The sequence below is a fragment of the Scleropages formosus genome, chromosome 21 (genome assembly GCF_900964775.1).
Source record: "Scleropages formosus chromosome 21, fSclFor1.1, whole genome shotgun sequence".
NCBI lineage: Eukaryota > Metazoa > Chordata > Actinopteri > Osteoglossiformes > Osteoglossidae > Scleropages > Scleropages formosus.
This window is the reverse complement of record NC_041826.1, coordinates 14,966,962-14,991,486: the sequence shown is the minus strand read 5'-3', so window position 1 is coordinate 14,991,486 and position 24,525 is coordinate 14,966,962. Positions and strand designations below refer to the sequence as shown.

Genomic DNA, 24,525 nt, shown 5'->3' with positions numbered 1-24,525 from the left:
AATGAAGAACTGTAAGTACGTACATATAACACAGCACAAAATAAATCAAGTTTAACCCAAAAGGTTTCAATTGTTTCACCTCAATTTCTAACTGTTCATCAGTGATGTTAAGGGCAGCACAGCGGCGCAGGTGCCTTATTCCTGTTGGACTGTGACTGTGGATGTGGGTTTGAGTCCAGCTCAGTCTGTGTGGAACTTGCATGTTTAACCCTTGTTTGCGTGGGGTCCTCCTGGGTGCTCTGGTTTCCTCCTACACTCCGAAGACACGTGTTTCAAGCAGGCTGGCGACTCTAAATTGCCCATAGCATGCATATGTTTGAGTGAATGAGTGTGTGATAGCCCTGTGATGGGCTGGCTTCCCGTCCAGTGTGCACCCTGCCTCGTGACCTTTCCTCGAGGGACTGACTCTAGACCACCCTGACTCTGCATTAGGACAAGTGTTTTATTGCAGAGCACAGTCCCAGATAAGCAGAGAATAAAGCAGTGTACGAGGAAAAGCTGTGGATGACAAGTCCCGAGCTCCTTAGCAGCAGTGGCCAGCCATACAGCGGCATGTTCGCCGCCCGAATAATGATTCATTTGTTCTCCGAACACTACCAGAAAGACAAAACAGCAATCATCGAAGTCACAAGATAAACGAGAAAACAAAAGGCTTATTATGTCAGCAGGACTCGGATACAAGGCACAGAGGCAAGAAATCTCTTTATTTTGGTGTGTTTGACAAGACCCTGTAGTGGTTTTTGCAGGATTGTACCAATCTTAAGCCTCTGAGATTGGCAAAGAGTGTACTGGTAAGAAAAACAAAAGTATGTTCCAGCAGCAGAATGAGATACATTGTCATTGCAGGGTCGGCATTTAATTTGTAGTTCTATAAGCCAAGTTTAGCTTAAAAAAAGACTAATGTTAGAATGATGGTGGACCGCACACGAGACTTAGAGGAATGTACACGATCGGCTTCCTGATTACGCTTTAGCGGGACTGAAATGTGCAGACCAAAAGCCCAAAACCTATATAAGGCTCAAAGAAACTTCAGCGGAAATACTTTCCTGAATAAGCGGCTTGAGAAAAATGTTAAAGTCATTGGATTTATGTAAAAGAAACAAAAAAAAAAATTCTAAATTTCAGAGAGGAATACTCAGCAAGATTTACCTGGATCTGAACGGACAACTACGGTATCCGTAAGTGGCAAGCTGAATGTGAAATCGTGCGGCTTCCGAAAGGTACAAGGGAATAACGGTAGAATAATGCAGAGCTATTCTTTAAAAGAATAAACTGGTCTGTGCGCGTAAAGAAATGTCCTTTTGCACCAATGCCACAAGTAGATTTGACTGAACTTTGCTCTTTGTTCTGTCAAATGGACTAAAAGCAATTTTAGAAATTTACTTTTCATGTTAAACATGCATGGGAGACAGTGAATGGACTCCATTGGTTTTTATTCAGAGACAGCAGTCCTGGCATACATGACGAGCTCAGTCAACACAGCTACTCTCGAGTTGTACCGTGGTAGCACGGGTTTCCATGAGATCATACCTGCACTCAACCCGCACACGTCCCAAAACATACCATGACTGTGCTTTGCAAAATTTCCCCAGAACTGCAGCCATTTAAAGCCAAGTTTTAAAGCCAAGTGTTACAGGGGAGAAGGCTGACGCCTCACCCTGCCAAAGGGAACAATGAAAAAAACATTTTAATCCCAGAGTATTACACACAACCCTAAAAGCCAGGACTGGGGCTTTCGGATGTCTGTCTCAGTTACTCTCAACAGGTTACAAACACTGACATCAAGTCACAGCAGGGCAGTGTTACAAAAAGTGAAAAAACATATGAAATCATAAAAAAAAGAAATTAGAAATAAAAATGCATTTTCTGCTCAAAGCTTAAATGATTCCAAAATAATGAAGAGTAAAGAAAGACTAAAGGTGCAGTAAAAAGACAGAATAAGACCACGGTGCGGAAGAAAATACTATCTGAAATCCAGTTGTGACAAAGAGGCAGCGATGATACTTCCCAAAAAGGGATGAAAACAAAAAAAAGAAGTAACTGACGTGCTAAAAAGGAACTTTGCATGCTATATAATAGAAAAAAGTTAATATGACCAACATGCTGAAGAGACTCAGAAGAGGATGTGAGAGTACTTGGGGGAGGCCCTCAGGTGTGTGCACAGGTGAGGTACCGTATCTCCAGCAAGGCACTGTCGGTGGGGTAAGTGGGGAGCGCAACGCCACTGTCCTCACCCCTAGGAGACTCTAGGCCAGCAGCCCAGGACAGCGGACGCGTCCCCTCCGGGGGTTAGATTGGCGCAGGGACTTGGGCGCGACTTCCCGCTGGCTGGGAGGAGTACTTCTGGGCATTCCAGCGAGTCTCCTTGTACGCAAACCAGGCGTTTCCAGCCCACATGATCATGTTCAGGTATCCAAAAACCTGCACAGGCAGCAGAGCGATCAATGCGTTGAACGCACAGCCGAATCTTACAGTTACGCAATGCACGGAGATGGAAGAACGGAAAACTTCTTCTGATGGCACACACATATGATATGCGTCCATTGCCCTCTATAAACACCTTTTTCCTGAAATGTTTACCCTAAACATTACCCTCCCATTGCATATTGTTGTGTGCGCACGACAGCACACTGACACGACAGTCTGTGACGAAATGCAGAAGCGGGTTCGGGACTCACCACGGATATGTTGAGGCTCCGCATGCTGGCAAATTCCGAGACCTCGCAGACCACGCCAGCCTCCCGACACAGCGGCAGCACCTCCCTGATGGCCCCGGTTCCTGTGGCGTTCTTCACGGTCTGCAGCCCCCTCGCCCACGCCGATGAGCACACCAGCCAGAAGAAGGCAAAGAACACGGTCATCATGAAGTCCTGTGGGGGAGGGGTGCCGATAATTCAGGTCGAGAAGTTCAGATGACACACAGATTCCACCCCCCCCCAGAATAACATTATTTCTGTAATCTAGACCCACAAAACTTCTCCTTCATGTTCTGCTCTGGCTGGCTTCCCATAAAAACCTGAGATGACGAGGCAAATAAACACTTGGCTAAGCTACGGCGAAATCAAAACATCCATATTTGAAGTGTATGCTTCTTTGCTACTGCAACACATAATGTGACAGTCAGGGACAAAACTTTTTAGCCAGAAGGATGTTAGTTCGAGACCCAGGAACGGCCCTGCTGCTCTTAAGCAAAGTACTTTAGTATGAATTGCTCCAGTTTTGATATGCAACTATGCAACTGTACACACACACACACACACACACACACACACACACACACACACACACACACTGCCTGAAACTGCTCGTCCCGAACAGGGTCGTGGCAAACTGGAGCCTAATCCGGCAACACAGGGCGCGGGGCCGGAGGGGAAGGGGACACACCCAGGACGGGACGCCAGTCCATTGCAAGGCACCCCAAGCAGGACTCGAACCCCAGACCCACCAGAGAGCAGGACCCGGCCGAGACGCTGCACCACCGTGCCCCCCCCGTGCAACTCTATAAATACGTAAAATTGAAATTACCGTAATTTAAATACCATAGCTGACACTTTTGTCTTTGTGAACTTACACTGTTAAATATCAGCTTTACAATTATTTACTCACTTATAAAGCATGTTAGTTCCATCCAAGTAGCTTGATCAGGACTAGTGCAGCAAGACTGGAATTTGAACCTGGGACCATCAAATCGCAAGGTAACAGCCCCAAGCACAAATGACATTTAATGACACTTTTTCCAAAGCAAACCGCAACTACGTACCCATCGATACAACTGGGTAATTCTACTGGAGCAATTTAAGCTAAGTACTTTACTCAAGGGTACAACAGCTAGAGGTGCAATGAAAACTTGTAACCTGCGGGTCCAAAGGCAGCGGCTCTAACTACTACACTACTCGCCGCTCCCAGGTACAGCCCTTGGAAACTGTAAATCGCTTCGAAGAAACTCCTCATCTAAACAAACGCATATTTATTACCACGTTTAGAGAATATACTGTATAAGAGTATATATTGTTTGGCAGACTCACAACAATGGGTCCCAGGTCAGAGTCCCTGTAGATGTGCATGTAGCCCACGTAGACCAGCAGCGCAACCATGCAGTAGAGGAAGGCCAAGACGGCGATGGTCACGAAGAACTCGGCCGAGGACGAGGCGTTGCCCACCAGGTGCGTCTCCGGCACAGTGCGGTTGCAGAGAGTGGTGTTGCTCTCGACCAGCAGCACCTGGTTTAACCTTTGACACACGCGTGCGCGTGTTTGCGTGGGAGAGACACACATGAGGATTTCAGCCAGGACTGTGCAACTCCCACATGTATTTCACAGCACCACTTAAAGCCATATTTCTCGCCGAGGGTGTGTAACAAGGGGACTCTAATGCACCCCCCCCGGTAATGAATTTGTGCATGAATATATTGATTGATGGAGTCTGCTGATGCTGGGACAAAGACACATTCTACTGGTACTTTGTTCAGAAAAAAAATGTTTGATCGTTGATTTTATTGGATTTAAATGGTTTTTCATATTTAATAACTCTTTACAAATGTGTATTTCTAGTGTCGTGTGAATATTTGTGTTTTAATATAACCGATGACAGAGTAACATTGGAGCGTTGGAGCAGATTTAAGATAAGACTTGGGATTCTTTTCCTTTGGGATTTTTCTTTGCACAGTTTTGACGGTTTTGCTTAAAACACTTTTAAAGATTTCGGGGTTTTACAGTCCCAGGCTTTTATTTTTAATACAGTGCTGCTTGAAAGTATGTAAACCCTATAGGGATGGTCATAGTTCTTTAATCAAATATTAAAATAAACCAGTGGGGTGGTGATGCAGCGGGTGTGGCCAGGGCCTGCTCTGTGGTGGGTCTGGGGTTCGAGTCTTGCTTGGGGTGCCTTGCGACAGACCGGAATCCCGTCCTGGCTGTGTCCCTGCACTACCGGGCTAGGCCCTGGCTCGCCGCGACCCCGCTCGGGACGAGCGGCTGTACACTGTGTGCTTGCGTCTGTGTAAAATGAACCTGTAAAATCATAAGTGATTATGATTTGCACACCTGATTCTACTTACTTTGGGTTCATCTATTTTGGCACCTGCACTACTTCTGTTTTTCTGCTGCAAACCATTTCCTCTAAATTTCCTCAACATATGGAATTAGTCATTACACACCAATTACATCACACGAGAAAGTGCTCCTCATTAAATAACCATTTTGTGGTAAAGCTAAGGGACTCAAGGGGTTCACATTCTTTCAAGAAGAACTGTATGGTTACCTGTAATTTTTTGCTTTTAAACTACGATGTTTTCCCTTGCTGGATTTTGGGAAATATGAGCTAATGTGTTTTATTATATACAAGTGAATAATCTGTCAGATATGATGAGAGTTTTCTTTTAATGATGATATGGCTGTGTATTGTCAGTTGTAGTGCTTTTCTTTTTTTACTTTATTGAAATTAATCAAGTTTGGGGAGAAAGACATTTTCTGCCGGTGATGCCAGAGGACTGATCAAATCAGTGTGAATAAAATAATGAGGAAAGCTGAGTGGATCCTGGGACTTGGCCTGGTCTCTCTGGAGGAAGCAGCTCAGATGAGATCCCTAAACAAGCTCCTACCCGTCATGGACAAAGACCCTCACCCTCTACATGGCTAAACAGAGACCGGTCCAGCTGTGCTGCTCCAAGGAACTCTAGCTGAAATCACTGCTGTCAACAGCCATTAGACTGTATATGAGCCCTCATGTTGTCGGGGTGGAACCGACTGCTTATTACCCCAGTATTACTGAGCTGTCAAGGCTACTTTTTTACCTATCATCTCCATTACTCTATTTTTTTCCACTTCTTACTAGGTCTACTTGACAGGTAGCCCACGACCTTATGACGGGGCTCCTACCATGGTCGTTAGTCGAAAATCCTCTTAAAGTGCATTACATGAACCTTAAGGACAAATAAAGAGTTAAAATAAATGCTATGTTACATAACAGGAGTCTGTTATAGTGTTTTCATTAATTTCACACACTATTTGTATTTAAATAATACTAATATGGAATAAAATTAAAAACAAATTACAGTAGGCCTACTGTAATTATATTTCCAAGCTGCACTATTATTTTCACTTTAATTTCTAAAACTATTGCATGTTGTAAGTCAGGGACCCCCTGTATTTATCTTTTCCTTGTTACGCCGTTGTCCTCCTGTCAGCTTAGTTTTATTTTTTATAGCGTACTCTTCTCTGTAGCCACATATTTATTGTGCTGTGCAACTTCCCTCTGGCATCAATAAAGAATATATATAGAGTATTTATCTATTGGGGGTGCGGTGGCGCGGTGGGTTGGACCACAGTCCTGCTCTCCGGTGGGTCTGGGGTTTGATTTCCGCTTGGGGTGGCTTGAGACGGACTGGTGTCCTGTCCTGGGTTTGTCCCCTCCACCTCCTACCTTGCGCCCCATGTTGCCGAGTTAGGCTCCAGCTCGCCGCGACCTCACTTGGGACAAGTGGCTTCAGACAATATGTGTGTGTGTGTGTGTGTGTGTGTGTGTGTGTGTGTGTGTGTGTATTGATACTGTAATGATGCTGAAGGGGGCTGATGTGTATTAATGTAAATAGTTGGTGTTAAGTGTCTATTCGTGTACATAGCCCTGTGTTCTTTTCTGATTGGCTGTTACATTGCTTATGCTTAGTTTGCCAGGGGAGAATTCTGGGAGGTTCAAGGGGTGACCTCCTAACCATTGCGTGGAATGGGGGGGCTTAGCATGACTATAGAAAAGCCATATATGAGACCAGTAAAGAGTATTTAGCTGAAATACTATCTCCTGAACCTCTATTAGAGCCTTGATAGTTCAGCTAGTACAGGTATTTAATCTTTTATGGCACATTTTATTTAAGTTGTATTATTTTAAAAATTGGGGGGTGCGGTGGCGCAGTGGGTTGGACTGCAGTCCTGCTATCCGGTGGGTCTGGGGTTCGAGTCCCGCTTGGGGTGCCTTGCGACGGACTGGCGTCCCGTCCTGGGTGTGTCCCCTTCCCCCTCCGGCCTTACGCCCTGTGTTGCCGGGTAGGCTCCGGTTCCCCGTGACCCTGTATGGGACGAGCGGTTCTGAAAATGTGTGTGTGTGTGTGTGTATTTTAAAAATTAGAACACTTATTGTACTTTTAAGTGACCACCTATAAATGACTATGTGTGTTGGTATTAATTTTTTATTTATTGTTATTTATGCATTATGTTTAGTTTAGTGTAGATTAGTTTGTTGTATGGGTGCATGTTGTGTTCTAATTCTGTGTATGTATTTTATCATTCACCTGTCCCACTAAAACATCAACAGGGGAGATGTATTGCGAAAAGGGGAACACCCAAAAGTGGTAGGTAAGGTGTAACACCCTGGGAAGAGGCCAGGAGACCGCCGCTCTTAAGCGGTGAAGGGTAAGTTTCCTTTTAATTATTTATTATGTATGGTTTTAAGCCTTGGGGTATGTTTTTAGTGTTTTAGAAGCTCTGTCATGCAGTCTTCATATTAACTGGTCTTATTGATTTTTATTGTTTTATTTTAAATTTTATTATTAGCATGGCAGTTTTTAAGATTAATTTATTTATTGAATAAAGCTCAGTTGGTAGAGCATCAGACTTTTAATCTGAGGGTCCAGAGTTCAAATCCCTGTTTGGGTGGATGTTGTTTTGGGAGGGGGAATCTGTCTCCAATAGCTCCATGGGGGGATGCTAAAATATTACTGTTGTTACTATTAAAGTTCTTACTGCACCGCTTCCCTCCCATATTGCACTAGCTGCCTGGGACAGGGTGTATGGCCTACCGTGGCCACGTGCTGGGACCCTCCAGCCCCCAGACCCCACCTTGCCTCCCCTACCCCGTGTGGCCTTGTGCGGGAGCGGGCCGCTTACCTGAACGGGTAGGAGAAGGTGGCGCTCAGGGTGCCGTTGGCACCCTCGCTGCAGTACACGGACACCACGTTCCTCCCTGCATAGCCGCCGCATGTGGCAAACGCGAACACGGCCATAAACTGTGAAGGAGGCGGGCACACACACACGCGCACACAGCACAGGTAACTCCACCAGTGGAAAAGAAATGGTGCGTACTTGGAAACACACTTTGCAAATGGACAACGGATTGTAACGGGCCGGCGGAACTACGGAGGAAAGTCCACAGGAGAAAGTCCACAGGCCGTTAACTTTCATGAAACTACGCGGCTGTCAAACCCGCTTCCCCGCTCGACGTTTCCGGTTGTTTCGGCATAAAATGAAGGGGGGAAACTAAGGCGACAGGCCGGCAGTGTAGCTACACGTAAAACGTAACGTCGCCTTTTAACGCATCCAGCTTGCACAGCAAAAAGGCATAGTTAAATCATATTTTACACATAACTGACCACGTAGAACAGGCTTTGAAAAAAGGGCGCGGGAGTCCACGTGAGAGACATCAAAGGATTTAGCCAAGAGAAGAGTCGAGAATAAGCAAAACCTCAACGGGAATGAATGCGTCCAACGAGCGCGACTCTAACGGTACATTTTCAGTAGAAACCACCCACGGCTTCGCGGACATGTAGTTAATACTCCCTAAATGGAGGTTATTTTCACATTTTTGCAGTTCGACAAGGTCCGCAGAAAGAAAGAACACGCGACGCGTTTTGTTACAAACGAGCCGATACCTCATAATATACGGTCTGCTCGATTAAAATTAACATTACGGGAAACATGTTTGCAAGCCTGGAGGAAAAGGGGGCAGATGACTCATCACACATTAACACGAGGTCAAACGTAATGGTCACAATGAAAAGAAAACAGGGAACTTAAATAATAACAACAACAACGGCAGATTATGTGGCAACTATCTTATAAAAGATGGTTACAGCAAACGGGCAGAGGAAGCTTTGATTTAAACTTTCATTTGTTTCTCCTCGTTCTTACTTTACAATCCATCTTTAACGACCGCATTAGCGCCGTTATTAAGGCAGTATTTCACTGATCTGAGCGAATTTTAATGCCTATATTGTTGCTTATAGTTAATGGAGTATATTGATTGTTGGAGTAGGAGCGACCGACAACGCAGCGAGATCGCGCAAAAAAATTAGGCAGTAAGTTTGCCCAGGAAATTATTCAAGAAAATACTTCACTGTAAGTTGCGCGCACATTTCCAACAAAGGGCAAAAGTACTTTTAACACAAAGCAGTGAGGTTTTTCTTAATGCACGAATGAGCAGTGGAGCGAAGGAGACGGAAAGTGAGCAAAATGTGAAATAAAGGTTAGGAGAACTCAACTGCGCGCATATTTGGGGGGATTAGGCTACTAGGGGAACGCCGCACTTTTTCCATCCACGCACACCCTGGGAACCCGACGGAGAACTAGTATGAGAACTTCTCGGGGCGAATCCAGCGCCGTCTCGGTTCCGCCAGTCTACACTGGGTGTTTTTTTTTTTTTTTTTTCTTTTTTTTTGTGTGTGTGCAGAAGTAGGAGAAAAAGTGCGAGGCTCGCACGACGATGTGGAGGAGCCGCCAGCAGCGAGCGCGATTCCCGCGATCGGCCATTACGGGGAGGACGCGGCGCTCTCGTCTCGGCGGCGGACTCACCCATTCCAGCACTTTGATGAAGCCCAGGGGCTCCTTCAGAGGAGACCAGTTGAGGCGAAGTCCAGTCATCATCTACTGCAACCGAGAACAGGAGCAAAAAGCGGGTAAAAGCTGGGTGAAAGCTGGCCAAAAGCTGGGCGCTCCTGCGAACCAGTCTCCAGCAGCGCCTGCTCCTGCGGGGATGGATGGAGTAGCTCCTCCTCGGGTTTTTAACTCCAGAAACGCAGAGCTCTCCTCAGGCTCTGACAGCTGGCCCACTTGCCGGAGGCTTGGTGTGTGTGTGTGCGCGCGTGTGTGTGTGTGTGGACTCCCCTGAGCGGCACACGTGGGTCGCCAGCGCGACGCGTTGTGCGCGAAGCCACGCGCTGCGCTCTGTAAGTGCGGAGCGCATCTGGAGTCGCATCTGGAGGAGGACATGACGTCCCTTCTTCGGCCTCTCTCCTCCCTCTCCGTTGCTCGCCTTTGAGGAAATTGCATTTGCACGCCATCCCATGAGGCAGGAGACGCCGGGACCAGCAAAGAGAGAAATGCCGAGGCCGAAAGTGGAGCGCAGCGAGAGACGCGCTCTCTTGATGCTGCAAATGCAATTCAGTTTAGTTGAGACACAAGACAACACTGTAAGGTGGTGGTAGTAATAATAATAATAATAATAATAATAATAATAATAAATAATAATAAAAATAATAGTAGTAGTAGTAATAGTAATAATAATAATAATAACACGTCTTACATGGTCCTTACTTTTGCCGAGGGGGTTTGACCGGGTCCTGCTCTCCAGTGGGCCTGGGGTTCGAGTCCCGCTTGGGGTGCCTTGCGAGAGAGTGGCGTCCCGTCCTGGGTGTGTCCCCTTACGCCCAGGGCAGCTGTTTTTTTTTTTGGTAGTTACGTTAGATCTTTAAGTATTGCATTTATTCATTTAGGGGAGGCTTTTTCTCCAGAGCGACTTATATAATTATAATTATTACAAGCTTAGGATTGCTTACCCATTTATACAGCTGGGTAATTTTACTGGAGCAATTTTAGGGTAAGTACCTTGCTCAAAGGTACTGCAGCTGGAGATCGAACCTACGACCTTCGGATCCAAAGGCTGTAACTCTGTAACGCACAGCACCCACCGCTGGTTATTGGTTCAGAGCAGTCATTCAACGCAGCAACAAAGTAAACAGTTACAGAAGACAAAATTACACCTACACACACTTTTCTGAACTGCTTGTCCCATACAGGGAACCAGAGCCTAACCCAGCAACTCAGGGCATAAGGCCAGAGGGGGAGGGGACACACCCAGGACAGGATGCCCATCCGTCACAAGGGACCCCAAGTGGGACTCGAACCCCAGACCTACTGGAGAGCAGGACCCGGTCCAACCCACTACGCCACCGCGCCCCCCTTGATAAAATTATGCAGAAACTTAATTATGCTTAGCACAAAAGCCACATGGAAGAACAACATCCTCTCACACTGACAATCTGAGTAAATCACAACCAGTGATTGTCAATGTTAATATCACAGCTGAAATGGGACCTTCAATAGCAGTAATATGACTACTAATTTATTCTGCTGCTGTTGCTTAATGCCACTCACAACCTATAATGGCATAGTTTCTGCTGTATGGCCTTGTGGAAGACACGGACAATGATCTTGTCAACTTTATACGATAAACATCCCCATCTCGGAACCAAATTCAAACAGTCTCAGCGTGGAGCGCTCATGCGTCATGCTTCCTGGATAAACTCTGGACCTCTGCAGCCCTCCAAGTGGTTACTGAAAATGAATGAAAACAACACTAGAATTTTGTTACAAATGTTATATGTTGGGACTGTCACTGTCATCCACAAAAAAAAAAAAAAAAAAAAAAAAACCTCTTCTTTTGGCATTTTTCATCTGGGATCAGATTTTTTTCCGTAGTAATTTGCCCCCTTCACAATAGGATTTTACCTAAGGGGGTGACTTCACATGGCTAAGTGTTGAATGTCATTCTTATGTTTTTTAAGAAAAGGAAAAAAAAAGTATTAATGATATCAAAATTGTAATATCTTGCAATATTGAGACATGCTGTAGGTTTCAAACCAAAATACATATTAACTTTAGAATATCTGAAGAAGAATCTAGGAAAAATTTTTCTTCATAGAGAATTCATGAGCACACTTGTATGATTGGGTTTTTTTTTTTTTTTATTTTAAAAAAAAGAAAAAAAAAAACCACACTCTCCTCACACACAACCTGTGAAAGGTGATATGCATACTGCTGGATTATATACCAGTGCATTAAGGCTGAGGAATTCCAGCTCAGTTATTTATCTTATACACAGGGGAATGTATCATCAGTATACAGTCAGGGGGAGGAAGTGATATTCAACAAATAGGTGTTGGTGTAGGTGGTGACAAGTTTAATATCTTGACAATATCACCAGTGACATTTGATGGAATAAATGGTGTGAAGAAGAAAATTAAACAGACAATACAAAAAACTAAATTTACAAGAATTGTCAGTTGATTTTTAACATACACACGAAACACCGTACACATTCATGAGCCAAAAGCATACTAAGAGACCAGTGTGTGGCCAGATGATTTTTTTTTCATTTGGTATAAAATGGGTTTTTGACAAAAAAATTATATTCTATTCATACTAACATGCCAGCACCCTCCTAGTCACAATCAAAGATTTTATTTACATGAGAAACGGCAGTTTGGCCACATCATTCTAAGTAGAAATGCTACCTATCATAAACTTTCCCGTCATAAAAAAAATATTCTCTAAAAGTTGTAGTGAAGTAACGTATAAAAATTGTTAAACCAAACTCTGTTAAAATGGATTCCAGTTTCTTATAATTTAATAAAACCGACAAATGATAAAGTTTTCTAAAATTACAGAAAATTGATGCATTAAACACTTGTACATGTTCGTACACACTCAAATGGGGGGAAAAAAAACCGACATGATTTTAAGGAATACAACAGATGGACTCTGAAGACGTACTGCTACGATATTGGTCAGCTTTCAGCAGAACTGGCTATGAGAAGGTAAGTATTTGGCATTTGAAAAAGAAAAACCTGTCCCCCTTGACAATAACATTTTGCATAAAGGAGCATAAGAATTCCCAGCAAGAACAAAAAAAAAAAAAAGCTGCTGCAGCGCACACAGTTCTCACAGATTGCAAACATTTAACAATTACCTTAAGGTCCTAGAATAAAATCTATAGAAACTTTTATTGACGATAATAAAATGCACATATACCTCTGTTCCTTCAGAAAAAGGTGGGTGGTCATATGAACACGTCATTTTTTTTTATACACTGTGTCTATATAGAGTGATAGAAATCTTTCAACTGCATCGAATCCTAACCATTTTTGCTCTCCCGTTACTAAAAATCAAACCGAAACATACATGGTTCAGGAGTCTGACATGTGAGAGGGAGAGTTCTGTATACAGAGGAAAGGCTTACAGTGCTGCTGTGTTCATATAAACTCCTCTCCGGCCTCCAGGCTTGGACGGACGATCGCCCGTGGGCGAATCGCCCTCCGCCAGCTCCCCGACCCCTGGAGTCCATCTCAGCGGAGGAGCTCCTTCAGCTCACCCTCCTTCAACCGGGCGTTTTCCCGTACCTCGTCGAAGGAGTACGTTTTCACTATCGTCCCATTCCGGAACACTGTGTGCAGCAGGTCCTGCCAGGAGAACAGGTGCGGGAATTACAAACAGCTCTCGAACCTGCGCGCACGCTACTGCGTACACGGCGTCTTTACTTTTCAAAGTGGCAGCAGTGGCCGGATCAAGCGGCGCTGTTCAACGCGTCACTACGCGTTCGCAGGTAATTGCGGGGAGGCACCGAGTTCGGCTATAAAAGACGGGAACGGTAAGGATCTGGAATAAAGGACTGGGATGAGGTCAGCAGGGCACGGCGGGGCTGTCTGGGGGACCCGACGCGATAAGGGACAGGATGGATACGCACCTCCCCATATTCCTCGAGGTCCCCCTTCCCTTCCTCCAAAGTGACGAAGTCTCCACTGGGTGTTTTGTGCAAGGACAGGCGCCCCTTCTTCGACCGCTTATTGGGATCTGCCACTGGGTCCTTGAACACGTTCACCTGCACGGGGACAGAGACAGAGACAGAGACCTCACAGCAGTGCCAATCCTAACTGTGGACACTGGGAGGGGGGGGGGGAAGCACTAGCTGCAGTCACACTAAAGAGGAGAGGCCTCGCACGTTTCCCTCATCCTCGGATCCTCTGGGTGACGTATTGCGATGGCGAGGAACAGGCGGGTACTAAAAACAGTGGAGGAAATGGAACACGACAGCCCATCTTCGCTCCTTATTCCTTCATTATTTTTTTTCCCCCCCATGAAATGAAAGGATCTGATTGTTGACAGATGTCAGTTCCAGCAACAAACATATTTCAGAATGCATATAACCACACATTTAAAAATATCTGTACATTTTCATAAAAAATTAATTGTGCTGAACATAGTAATAGGATTATAAATTATAAGCAACAAAAACAAATGAAATGAGCCATCCATCCATCATCCACCCAATTCAATAACCACTCATCCTGAACAGGACTGCAGTGGTCCAGAGCCTATCCCAGAAGCACTAGGCGCAAGGCTGGGCGGGACGCCAGTCCATCACAGGGTCAAATAAACACGATTCGCTGTTATACATAATACTATTCTAACAGGTGCACATCATGTGCTGTACTTTAAGTTCAATATCCCGTACAATATTAATCAATATTTAACTTTCTTTTATGATATGGAAGTCCGAATACAAGGCTCAGAAATGAGAAACTCATATTGCATTTATCTTCGTGTAATATGCACCAGACAAACAAAAGGTGCAATAAAACGAGGCTCTTGTGATGAAGCGTCACGAGAGCTTTCTAGGAAACTCGCATGGAGTCAGGTTGAGCACTTTCAAGATGGTTCCTCAGCGTTCCGACTCAAACATCTTACTAGATTATTAGACGGCTCTTAAAACGACTGAGCTGCGGGGAACGGAGGAAAGGAGGCACTTCGCTGTAGAGGAACGCTCGGCCGGACTCACCCCCAGGCCATTGGTCACAACGTAGCTGCACTTGAAGGAGCAGTTGAGCAGATCACGGGTCAGCTTCTGCAGCAGCGCGCCACCAGACCCGAAGGAAATGTTCTCGATGCTCCACCGGTGCTCCTTCATTCCCTCCACAATCTGAGACACACGGAGGGTCAAGGAGGGGTTCTAGGGCGTTCAGCGAAAAGTGCTCCCCCAAACCGTAAAAGCTCGAGCAAGTGTGCGAAACCATTTGCGAAATACATAGAGGCGAACGCTGGATCGGCGCCGTACCTCCTGCAGGGTGTTGATGTCCACTCCGTCCCCCTGAATCACCCGAATGTACGGCGGTAGGACTTTGTAACCCTTGTTGTTCTCTTCCAGGGGGAACTTCTTCCCTAGGATCTCCAGAACCTGAAGCTCATGCAACCGCCTTCACGTCAGTCATCGGACATATACAAGTGCATTCATAGCTTGCATTCAAATGCATTCATAGCTTGTTCACACACTCTGGACCACCGGGCGGGGGGTCTCACCTTCAGCACTGTATCCAGGGGGTTTCCTGAGTCGGGCCGCACCACCAGAGGCGCGCTGGGGCTCCGAGCCACGATGAGGCTACGCAGGTCCTCGCCCCAGATCTTCTCGCAAGCGTTGTAGATGTCGTAGCTGTCGCTGACGATGGACACGGGCACCGAGGGGAACTGCTTTATGATGTGTTCGAAGGCATCCTTCTCGTGGTCTTTGCCCCAGGCCGTGATAGTACTTGGCGGAGGACAAGAAGAATGCAGCCTATATAAGCAGACTAAATACTTCCCAGAATCCATTATTAACAAGGTTCACAGGTTGAGTTAAAGAAGTTGAGTATGAAAATTACGATAGGAGACGAAAGGCAACGACAGGTCCTGACCCTGCCAGTAGATGGCATTCTGACCGATTTAATGCTTCCGCAACATGGGTTGCCAACCGAGGCCTCCAAGGACCACAAATGTAGCCGATCTGAAATTTTCTGGACGGTGACTTACCTGGTGTAATTCTGCTGACAAGTAGCCTTCCATGGCTGGAATTCGTGTAACACATCATGTATTTCGTTATTCAATTCTACTCTACCTGTGCTCTGCGGCCGGCACGGAGAAGCCCGGCACGGGGTCCTTGGTTCCGTAGTACTTCTTGATGACGCCGATGCCGGCCACCGTGTCTGTCCCTTTGAAGTTCACCAGGTGGGCAGAGGCTCCGATGCCTGCAGTCTAAGCACAGTCAGCGGGTTAACTGTGAAAAACACGGTAGACATACTACACGGTAGCAGATGGGCCTAAATCCCAGCACAAAAACTAAGCATCTTGTTAAGTGGCTTTGAGAATTAAACAATCATATTCCAGACTACTCTACAGGGAGAATTAATGAATGTCACCAAGTGGGGGGGGGTGACTGCAGTGTGAAAGCAGAGTTTAATAAGTCTGTGGGTTCCACAGATGAGTCAGTATGGCAGCCGCTGACCTCCTGCGAAGAGACGCCCCTGTAGCCGAAGTCGTGCAGCTTGTACTCCAGACCCTCCAGCTTTCCCGATGTCTCCATAAGGTACTTGGCCAAGATCTTCTTCTGCTCCCTGGAGTTGGTGGCCACTGTGATGGGGTACCAGATCTGAACCAGGATAGTCTGCAAGGGGAGGGGTGGAGAATAGGAAAGGTAAGTCCGAAGGGGAAATACCAGCGTTACCTCTGCTCTGGTCGGAGCGTCTGCTAAAAACCAGTTGTGTCGCTGCAACTCAATCCATGAGCGCAGTATTATTTTCAGAACATGAATAAAATCCACATTTAAACTGTACAGTCTTCCTTATTAAAAGGAAATTGTTCCTAAGAACCTTTTGTAAGGCAAATTATCTTAAATCAAAGGCGTAATTACCGTTAGCTTCAACGGTAAAAACTGTTATGCGTTCCTGAGCCTCAAAAGCTGACACCAATTTGTGCTAAAATACCACCGAATCTCATGAAAACAGACAGAATCACTTAAAGCTTTAATATTAGTAATCCAAACAATACAAGGCAGTTCCCCCCGAATAACTACGCCATAATACTGCTTGTTCGGCTCTTCGGTAGCTACTAGGCACCGTACAACGAAACGTTCACATACACACACGAGACTCAACGGAAAAGCAAAACTGCAGCAAAGACAAAAGCGGTCAATGGAAAGAACCCAAGCTCATCGTCGCCAAGGTTACGAGGTGCGACACCAGCGGACGAGGGCTAACGGAGGTTCGCGATTTAATGCGGCACGAGCCAAACTATCACCGTGCACAAGGCCACATGGCGCCTCTGGTCTAGTGCCACTTAGCAGTCAGGTGGGAAAAATCCAAATTCAGTCCTTGCAAATTTCAAGAAATGCCTTGCATGACGCCAAAGCAGGGCTATTAAAAGGAATTTGTCGAAGTTGAATTCTCGTAAAAGGAATTTGTCGAAGTTGAATTCTCGTAAAAGGAATTTGTCGAAGTTGAATTCTCGTAACCCAACGGGCGCACCTCGGGGTGCTGCGGCCTTTTTCTCGACCGTATCCGATGCGGATGGTTAAAGAATCCGCGTAACAAGTCAGAGGCGACGGGAACCGCCTCGCTTCCGTACGAGTCCAAATGAACGAATGTGCCGTAAACTATTTTTAGCTTCCCGCCGCTCACTTGCGCTCCTTCCGCGTTCGGAGACGCCGCTGATGACGCGGTGCTCCCCGGCCCCCCTCCGACGGCATCGTTCACCAGTCGCACTTGGGTGACGCCGGAGAGTCGCTTCCTCCGTTTCAAACGGCTTGTAGAAAGTGTGGAAAGAGGCTCAGCAACCCGGAAAACGCGCTAGACGTGGCTGAAAACGTTGTGGAACCACGCGATTGTGACCCAGTAAGTAGGGCGTATCCCCTCCACCAAACTCTCCCAACGGTGACGAGAACGCGGGGTCAACGTGCCTAAGGGCCGCCAGCTCATCAACCGGCGGCGACCACGCGGGTGGTCACCTCGTGTGCCGCCCATGCCTCGACAACGATAACGAAAAGAAAACAAAACCGGAGCGCAAACGAGGCACGTTTACGCCAAAGGGACGGCGCGTGTGTTTCAAGGACGCAAGCAGCCAGAGGGTCCATTATCAGCAAGGAACAGTTTATAATATTTTTAAATAATAAAAGGAAAAAAAAAAAAAAAAAAAAACTTGCTGTGCTTTTCCAGGTTTTTTTTTTCCTGCTTTCTTGCTCGATTGCAGTCGCCGTGCCATTCATCAACATAGCTGCGAGGGTCATGAATGGACAAAGCTGTTATGTAACTAGCCAACTGTGGGGGTGGCGAACTCCCAGGCACCCAGCGACAGGGTTCCCGCCGCGCAGCGGGGACGTCTCACTGACCTCCACCCAGTTGGTGAGCCAGTAACACTCGGGATCTGTGTTCTCCACGGTGAAGAGCACGTTTCCACGCGGGATCACGCTACCCTCTGGAACCGCCTTGATCTCGATGGGGAGGTGGCCGTCGTATTTCTGGAATCGGAGACAGAGGGTCATGGTCTATAGACGCCGGACATCGCAAACGTACGTCTGCATTCTTCTCCACCACATCACTTTGCCTCCAGCGGCTTCAGGCCTAGAAATTCATCTCCATCACGGACTGCTGCCGCTCCACAGATATGAAAGGACGCACCTGAACGTAGGGGTCGGCTGCAACTGCCTTGCCTGAGTGTTAATTAAATTACACATGCTTACGAGTATCACACAAAAAAGAAAAAATCTGATATGATGCCAAGTTACAACTTCATTTGTACTCAGTTAAAGAATCAGATGTTGGATTTCCTTTGTAATCTAACGGGGGAGGGTGTAAGCTGAGAGATCCCCGAGCGCCTCCGAGTCCCCGCCCTGTCTTTAGGTGCCGCCAATCACCTCCAGGATGTAGTTCCAGCCTTTCTCGTTGAACACATCATCCTGGAAGTGCTCCCGATACACCTCCTTGGCCTCCTGGATCTTCTCCGGAGTAACCACCTTTCCTGGGAGCGGGAGGCATCGAGAGAAATGTAGTAAAACGTGGAAAGGTAAATGGAGACGAGGAGAGGAGGAGTCGATGCGCAGCGCAACAGAGATGCGCGAACGGGAACGCCTAAAAATCACACATTCAGGAGCCCGATACGAGGGCAAAGAAACACCCAGTGGAGATTTTGGGGGGACCTTCAGGAATACGGAGCGGCGAGTACCCTTCCTGTGTACCGTCACCTAGCGGGTTCTCACTTGGCATACCCTACCTCCCTGAAAAGCTCCTCCTTTCTCCCTCTAATCCCCCCCAAAGAGAAGACTTGGACAAAGGCCATGTCCTCCTGCCTTCCAGGATGGAGAAGCACACAGGTTCTCCTCTGTCTTTACACACCTCCTCCTTCCTGTGCAAGAATACTCCCCACTGCAAAACGCTCTATGACTTCAACTGGCTTATTAAAAGAAACCCAAAATGAAAGCACAACTCTTAGGGCCCCGTAGGAGGAGATCGCACTAAAAGCGCTCGTCTCCTTGGAAAGGGCCGGTCCGCGGTCCGGCTGAAGCGGTAGCCGTCCCCTCACTGTCCCCTCGCTTGGCTGCAGCTTTAAGACCGACTAAGTCTGCTGCTCACTGCCAGGCCTCATCACATGAGAGTAATTTCCTCTCGGCTGGGAGGAAGAGCGACTACCTCAAGAGCTGGAGTCAAACACCTCCTGCCAGGAAGGCAAAGGCGCTCAAACTTGACCCCAACGCAAGAAATGATCCAGCACGACAGCATTTGGAAAACGAGAACCGCATCATTGCTTGGTAGATTATGGTGCTTTTTAAATTCTAAAGGGGGGGGAGAGATAATCAAACTTACCTTTTAAGTATTTGTGGAGAATGTACTGCAAGCCATAAAAGACTGTCTTGTCATATTTGACCTTCCGGTCTTTAGTGGAATCCGTCTTCTTCTCGCGACACTCAAAGTAGGAGTAGACTTTGCTGGTGTTGGGCGGGTACTGCTTGTAATGGGTGACCTGGATCGAATAACACACACTCGTTACCCGAACGTGCCATTTTCGCAAGTCCCCATCAAAACGGGCAGCGCGGCGACACGGCGGGCAGGGCGGCGCCTCGCAGCGCCTTTCCAAACGGACCGCGTAATCGCAAACACGACTTGGACCCCCGCGCGGTTCGCGTGTTCTCGCCGTCTTCACGGGAGCGTCCCGCGGGCGCTCCGCTCCAACCCCGGCAACCCAAAGACGCGTTTCGGACGAATCGCTGACCCTAAATTGCCCGCAGCGTACGAGGCTGCAAACAGACCTCCCGGAGCGTGCGGAAAGCGTCCTGCAGGTGCTCAGCTCCCCGTGACAGACCACAGCCCTGCTGCATTTCACGAGGCAACGAGACAGCGGGCGGTGTAGCGGTTAGTGCTGTCACCTTGCACCTGAAGGACATCAGTTCTAATCCCCCTCCTGCAGTCAGACCCTTGATCAGGGTACCGACCCTTGAACTGACGCAGTAAAGTTACCCATAAGTAGATCATTATACAAACTGAACGCAAGTCACCTTGGACTTAGGTCTCAGCTAAATAAATAAGAACATAAATATGTGGGACACGCAGCATCTCCATGCATCTCTCACCCCCCAAGAAGCAAAAATATTGACTCTGCTGCCGCTCCGGGACACCCTTGCGTTGAAGTGCGTACGGACGCACGGCGCGCGGGGGTCGAGGGTACGACCGCCCGGAACGGCGGCGTCACCGCTCCCGCGGAGCTCGCCGACGGGCATTTCGGCGGACACGCCCTCGCTTGTCAACCTGGCTCACGGGCAGCTCTGTTCCGAAAAAAAGACGAGCGGCTGTTAAAGAAGAGAGGGCGGTACGGGCAGCGCTCTCCTCTCGCTCCACCGCAGCGGCGACGCTTCTCCGGTGCGGGTGGCCGGAAAGCGGCGGAGCCGACGACGCCCCACAAGGTGGCGGGGACCACTTTGGCTGACCTCATTGCAACTTGCCACGCTGCGCCATGGGAAAAAAAAGAGTGTGTAAGGACATTTATAGTAAAAGCATCGAGGAATCGAGAAACTGTGCAGCGTGCGGGTTGTAGCAGTTTTCTTACCCTGTTCTACAATGGGTTTCTGATACTATTCTGTCACCAAGGAGGGACGGGAGCACTAAACCGCCCCTCGCTGAGGTGTGTGACAGCACCCCCCCCCAACCCAACCCTCTAACTCCACATGGACACTGTGACCTTGGCTTCATTGCCCCTTGGCCGGAGCAGAATGCAGGCCCTAAATATCACCGAGCTCTACAGTTTCACCGAACTTCTCAGCCTCCCCAAGGCAAATCTGCAGAGCTCTCCTGAAACAGACACACACACACACACACACACACACACACACACACGTGCGAGACAACAACGCAAAAACAAGAAAAGAAAAAAGTTCGCAGAGGAGTCGCGCATTCACGATGCCCCGAAACACCGAAAACCAGAAAAACCCCTTGGGGGAAAACAAAAGTGAATCATTCCCGTATTCTTATCTCACAGCTCACCTGACCGGCTGAAAAAACAACACAAGAAAGCGGAAGGATCGCGGAAGGTACCATGGGCGAGGTTTTGCCCGTCGACACCACGCGTTTTCCTCTAAATTGCTCATTATACAAAGCGCCACCGATACACACTAGTAAAACCAGAAAGCAGCTGGCCTGCAAAACAAGAAGTGAAGGTTCTACAGGCTTTTTCGGTCACTTTTAATTAATCACACTAATTTTTTTTTTTTTTTTGGTGACGACAAATTGAGGAGCTGTATCTCATCGCCAGGAGAGGACTCAGCATCCCGCCTCCGAGGTACGGAGGAGATGCCTCTTCGGTGAACCCGCATACACCTGATCAGCTTCGCCTCGAACCCCCGGATCCTCACGGTCGCTGCGGCAAAATCAAACGCGAAGATCTAGAGCGCCCAGGCACCCCGTCGACGCTGCAGAAGATGGAACCCTTGAGAGAGCAGTACGTCGGACCGCGGACCTCCACCCTCTTTCCACGCACGTCAGGCCCACAAATGAGCTGTGCGCGAATCGCAGGCCCCCGAGATCCGAGGACAGCGACAATCACCCTTACTTTGACGCGGTGGTAAAGGACGACGGGATGCCAGTCCGTCGAAAGGCACCCCAAGCGGGACTCGAACCCCAGACCCACCGGAGAGCAGGACCCGGTCCAACCCGCTGCGCCACTGCACCCCTCCATGACATATTCCTTCATAAAATACTTAGTTTTAGAACTCCCTATTTCTAACAAGTGTCAAACATGCTTGTGTAATGACCCAACAATCAAATTCTTAGTACATTAAGGGATTCGAATCTTGTTCCATTACATCTAGAGACGTGGGACTCCAACGTCACACATCTTTTGACAACTGTATTGAACATACTAGATTAACGGCACCGAGGATTCAGACTATAAGCAGATCATCAGGAGATTAAGGCAACTGTCGGAACGAGATCGGAAAACGCTCACGATTTTTATCTCGCTTGCAAAAACAGAGGTGACTAAAATGTCGAGTTTTAGCGAGCGCGGGACGACGCACGGACGCGGAAACAGCGAGCAGGAGGGTCCATCGAAGCGTACGGCTCGCTCGAGGGAGAGCCCTCCGGTTCGGGAACGAGGATCGGAACGATGACCGAAGCGGAGGAAACAAGAGGCCGCATAATTCCATCCCTCCACGCGTCCGACGAGAGCACCCTGAGAAAGTGCGACCGTCATTCTTGAGCCAAAGCTGCTCACGGGGGGAAGGGAAGGGAAGGAGCTCCTGTTTCCAACACACCCCAACTTTAATCATCTCCATTCGCACCCTTTCGGTCCGGGAGCGGCGGCGACGGCAACATTACAGCCTTTGACACCGAGACAAGGGACACGTTACATAACCGCTCTTGTGTGGTGCCAAAAAGTATACGGAAACAGAACACACACACACCCTTACTGGGAGCTTCCGGGGCGTCCGCTCTCACCGAAGCGAAACCGGGCTGGCCAAGAACGTGCGGTAATTCCGCCAGAGCCAGGGTTACGCGGCCTTCTCCGCACGCGATGATGACATTACGTTTAGGGGAAAACGAAAGTGGACTTCGTGGTTCCAGGAAACGCAGAGACGCACCGACTCAACGGGGCAAATTCACTCACTTTCCATCCGTTTTCAAGAGCCAGCGTGAGGGGACAGACAGACAGGCCGTGTGACAGGGAGGATTGGTACTTTAAGCCAAGAATTTGTACGTTTCGCGCAGGCCGGGATGCGTGTGGCAAACCGCCGACAGCTTCCAGCCGGAGCTCCGTCTGAGCCAGGGAGTTCCAGCAGCCGCACTTTAATTTCCTTTAATTTGTTTGCTTTCCCAGAGACATGATGATCACACAACACACTTAGGACGAAATGAGGCCGGGCGTTTCAACTAGACTCCGGTTGCTGCACATGTAGACGAACGTAGACTATAGTGACGCGTGTTACATTGAAGGGTTACAGGACGTCACAGCAACATGGGCTTTACGATCTCGCTGCATGTCAAAGTGTTCGTCGCTGGCCGGCCAGACACACACGCACGCGCACGCGCGCGCACACACACACACACACACGGGCGCGCGCACGCCGCCTCTTTCTTTCACTTCGACTTCCCACAGTGACTCTGCACAACCGGGGAGAAGGACCAGGGCAGGGGCGTCTGGGGACGGCGCCCTGACCTCGCGCTGCGTTCGACACCTCTCTCCGAGGCCACGATGCACGATCGGAACGAGGGAGCGAGCGCGACGCCGCCCTCTTGCTCTTCTCAGCCACCAACAATACACACGCTCATATTATCATCATGCGCTCCCCGGCACGAATCATGTGCGGGAGCTCCATGATCTTCCCATGATGATGTACTAGAGAAGACTGCGATCCGGACGCTCGCTCGAAGCCGGGTTGGGGGGGGGGGGGTGAGGTTAGACCGTTAGCAGCCCCCTCCTCGCTCCAGTGTGGCCCTCGCGCGCGATCTGCCGCTGAGAGGTCGCGGGGACAGGAGGAGAAGCGACGGCCTCGGAGATAAAGCTCATCGCTCATCATTTATTTTCACTTTCACTCAATTAACCCCCAGCAGCAGCCGGGAACGCAGTGAAATCGGCTCGAGAGCTGCGTGTAATAAAACCCGCCGCACGTCGCCTCACCTTGTAGGAATCAGTGGCCAGCAATATGTTGAAGTCGGCGCATCTGTGCTCCATGTTGCCCCCGGGGTCCAGCCGCTGTCAGGGCCGTGAGTGTGTGTGTGTGAACGTGCGCGTGTGTGCGCACTCCGCGCTGGGGGGATTCACAGCCGAACCCCGTCACTGGAGAGGCGTCACGTACGAAGGGCCGGGGGGCGGGGCCATGACCGCTCCGCCGCCCAATGCGAAAGAAGGACAAGCCGGTGACGTAACGTCGGAGGAGAGAAAGGCTCTGACGTCAGCATCAGGTGCCAGGATGTGTGCGTGTGCGGTTCTGGGCATGAGCAGTCGAGTTCGGGGAGTTTTCGGCCCTCTCGTTTACATGACACTGAACGAAACGTGAACGGTTACACTTCAGGAATTTTTATGAGCCTCATCTCCGATTTTACACTCTGCCAGCCTACGCACATTTCATGTAGGCAGTTTTATTCTTCATTAAATTTCCAATTACGCATTTTCACACGGAGATAAATGATTATCGTCATAGCATAGGGCAGCACCCGGTGGCACGAGTAGCACTGCTGTCTCAGTGTCTGTCTCACAGCGCCTGCCGTGGTGCGAGAGCACGTGGCTTTCCTCCGGGTACTCTGGTTTCCTCCCACAGTCCAAAGACATGCTGTTCAGGTTCCCCCATAGTGTGTGAGTGACAGAGAGAGTGTGTTCCACTGATGTATGGATGAGTGACCCAGTGTAAGTAGTGTATCAGTGTAAATTACTTTGGTGAATAAGGTGTGTGGGCTCAACACTACATAGAGTTCACTGG

The 24,525-nt window shown here is 48.4% G+C and overlaps 2 protein-coding genes across 2 annotated transcripts; both read right to left on the bottom strand.

Annotated features, from left to right (window-relative positions):
- Nucleotides 1-721: 721 nt before the first annotated feature.
- sypl1 (synaptophysin-like 1) lies at nucleotides 722-10,043 on the bottom strand. The gene is made up of 5 exons (XM_018726372.2): nucleotides 9,558-10,043; nucleotides 7,878-7,996; nucleotides 4,026-4,230; nucleotides 2,679-2,870; nucleotides 722-2,421 (listed from the first exon to the last, which is right to left on the bottom strand). Exons 1-5 carry the CDS (start codon nucleotides 9,627-9,629, stop codon nucleotides 2,290-2,292), a joined length of 720 nt encoding a protein of 239 aa, XP_018581888.1. The 5' UTR covers nucleotides 9,630-10,043; the 3' UTR covers nucleotides 722-2,289.
- A 2,795-nt stretch (nucleotides 10,044-12,838) lies between these two features.
- Nucleotides 12,839-23,905, bottom strand: nampt1 (nicotinamide phosphoribosyltransferase 1). The gene is made up of 11 exons (XM_018726343.2): nucleotides 23,727-23,905; nucleotides 19,424-19,580; nucleotides 18,478-18,581; nucleotides 17,953-18,081; nucleotides 16,075-16,233; nucleotides 15,688-15,824; nucleotides 15,117-15,342; nucleotides 14,875-14,994; nucleotides 14,599-14,739; nucleotides 13,507-13,641; nucleotides 12,839-13,222 (listed from the first exon to the last, which is right to left on the bottom strand). The coding sequence occupies exons 1-11, from the start codon at nucleotides 23,778-23,780 to the stop codon at nucleotides 13,109-13,111; spliced, it is 1,476 nt and encodes a 491-aa protein (XP_018581859.1). The 5' UTR covers nucleotides 23,781-23,905; the 3' UTR covers nucleotides 12,839-13,108.
- Nucleotides 23,906-24,525: the final 620 nt, after the last annotated feature.

Coding starts and splice junctions, on each gene's coding strand:
- sypl1 (XM_018726372.2), bottom strand. CDS start 9,629: ATGATGACTGGACTTCGCCTCAACTGGTCTCCTCTGAAGGAGCCCCTG. Junction 4,231..7,877: donor ACCTTCTCCTACCCGTTCAG/GTAAGCGGCCCG, acceptor CGTGTGTCAAAG/GTTAAACCAGGTGCTGCTGG. Junction 2,871..4,025: donor CTGACCTGGGACCCATTGTT/GTGAGTCTGCCA, acceptor CCTCCCCCACAG/GACTTCATGATGACCGTGTT.
- nampt1 (XM_018726343.2), bottom strand. CDS start 23,780: ATGGAGCACAGATGCGCCGACTTCAACATATTGCTGGCCACTGATTCC. Junction 16,234..17,952: donor GGCTCACCAACTGGGTGGAG/GTCAGTGAGACG, acceptor CTCCCCTTGCAG/ACTATCCTGGTTCAGATCTG. Junction 15,343..15,687: donor GTGCCGGCCGCAGAGCACAG/GTAGAGTAGAAT, acceptor TCCTCCGCCAAG/TACTATCACGGCCTGGGGCA.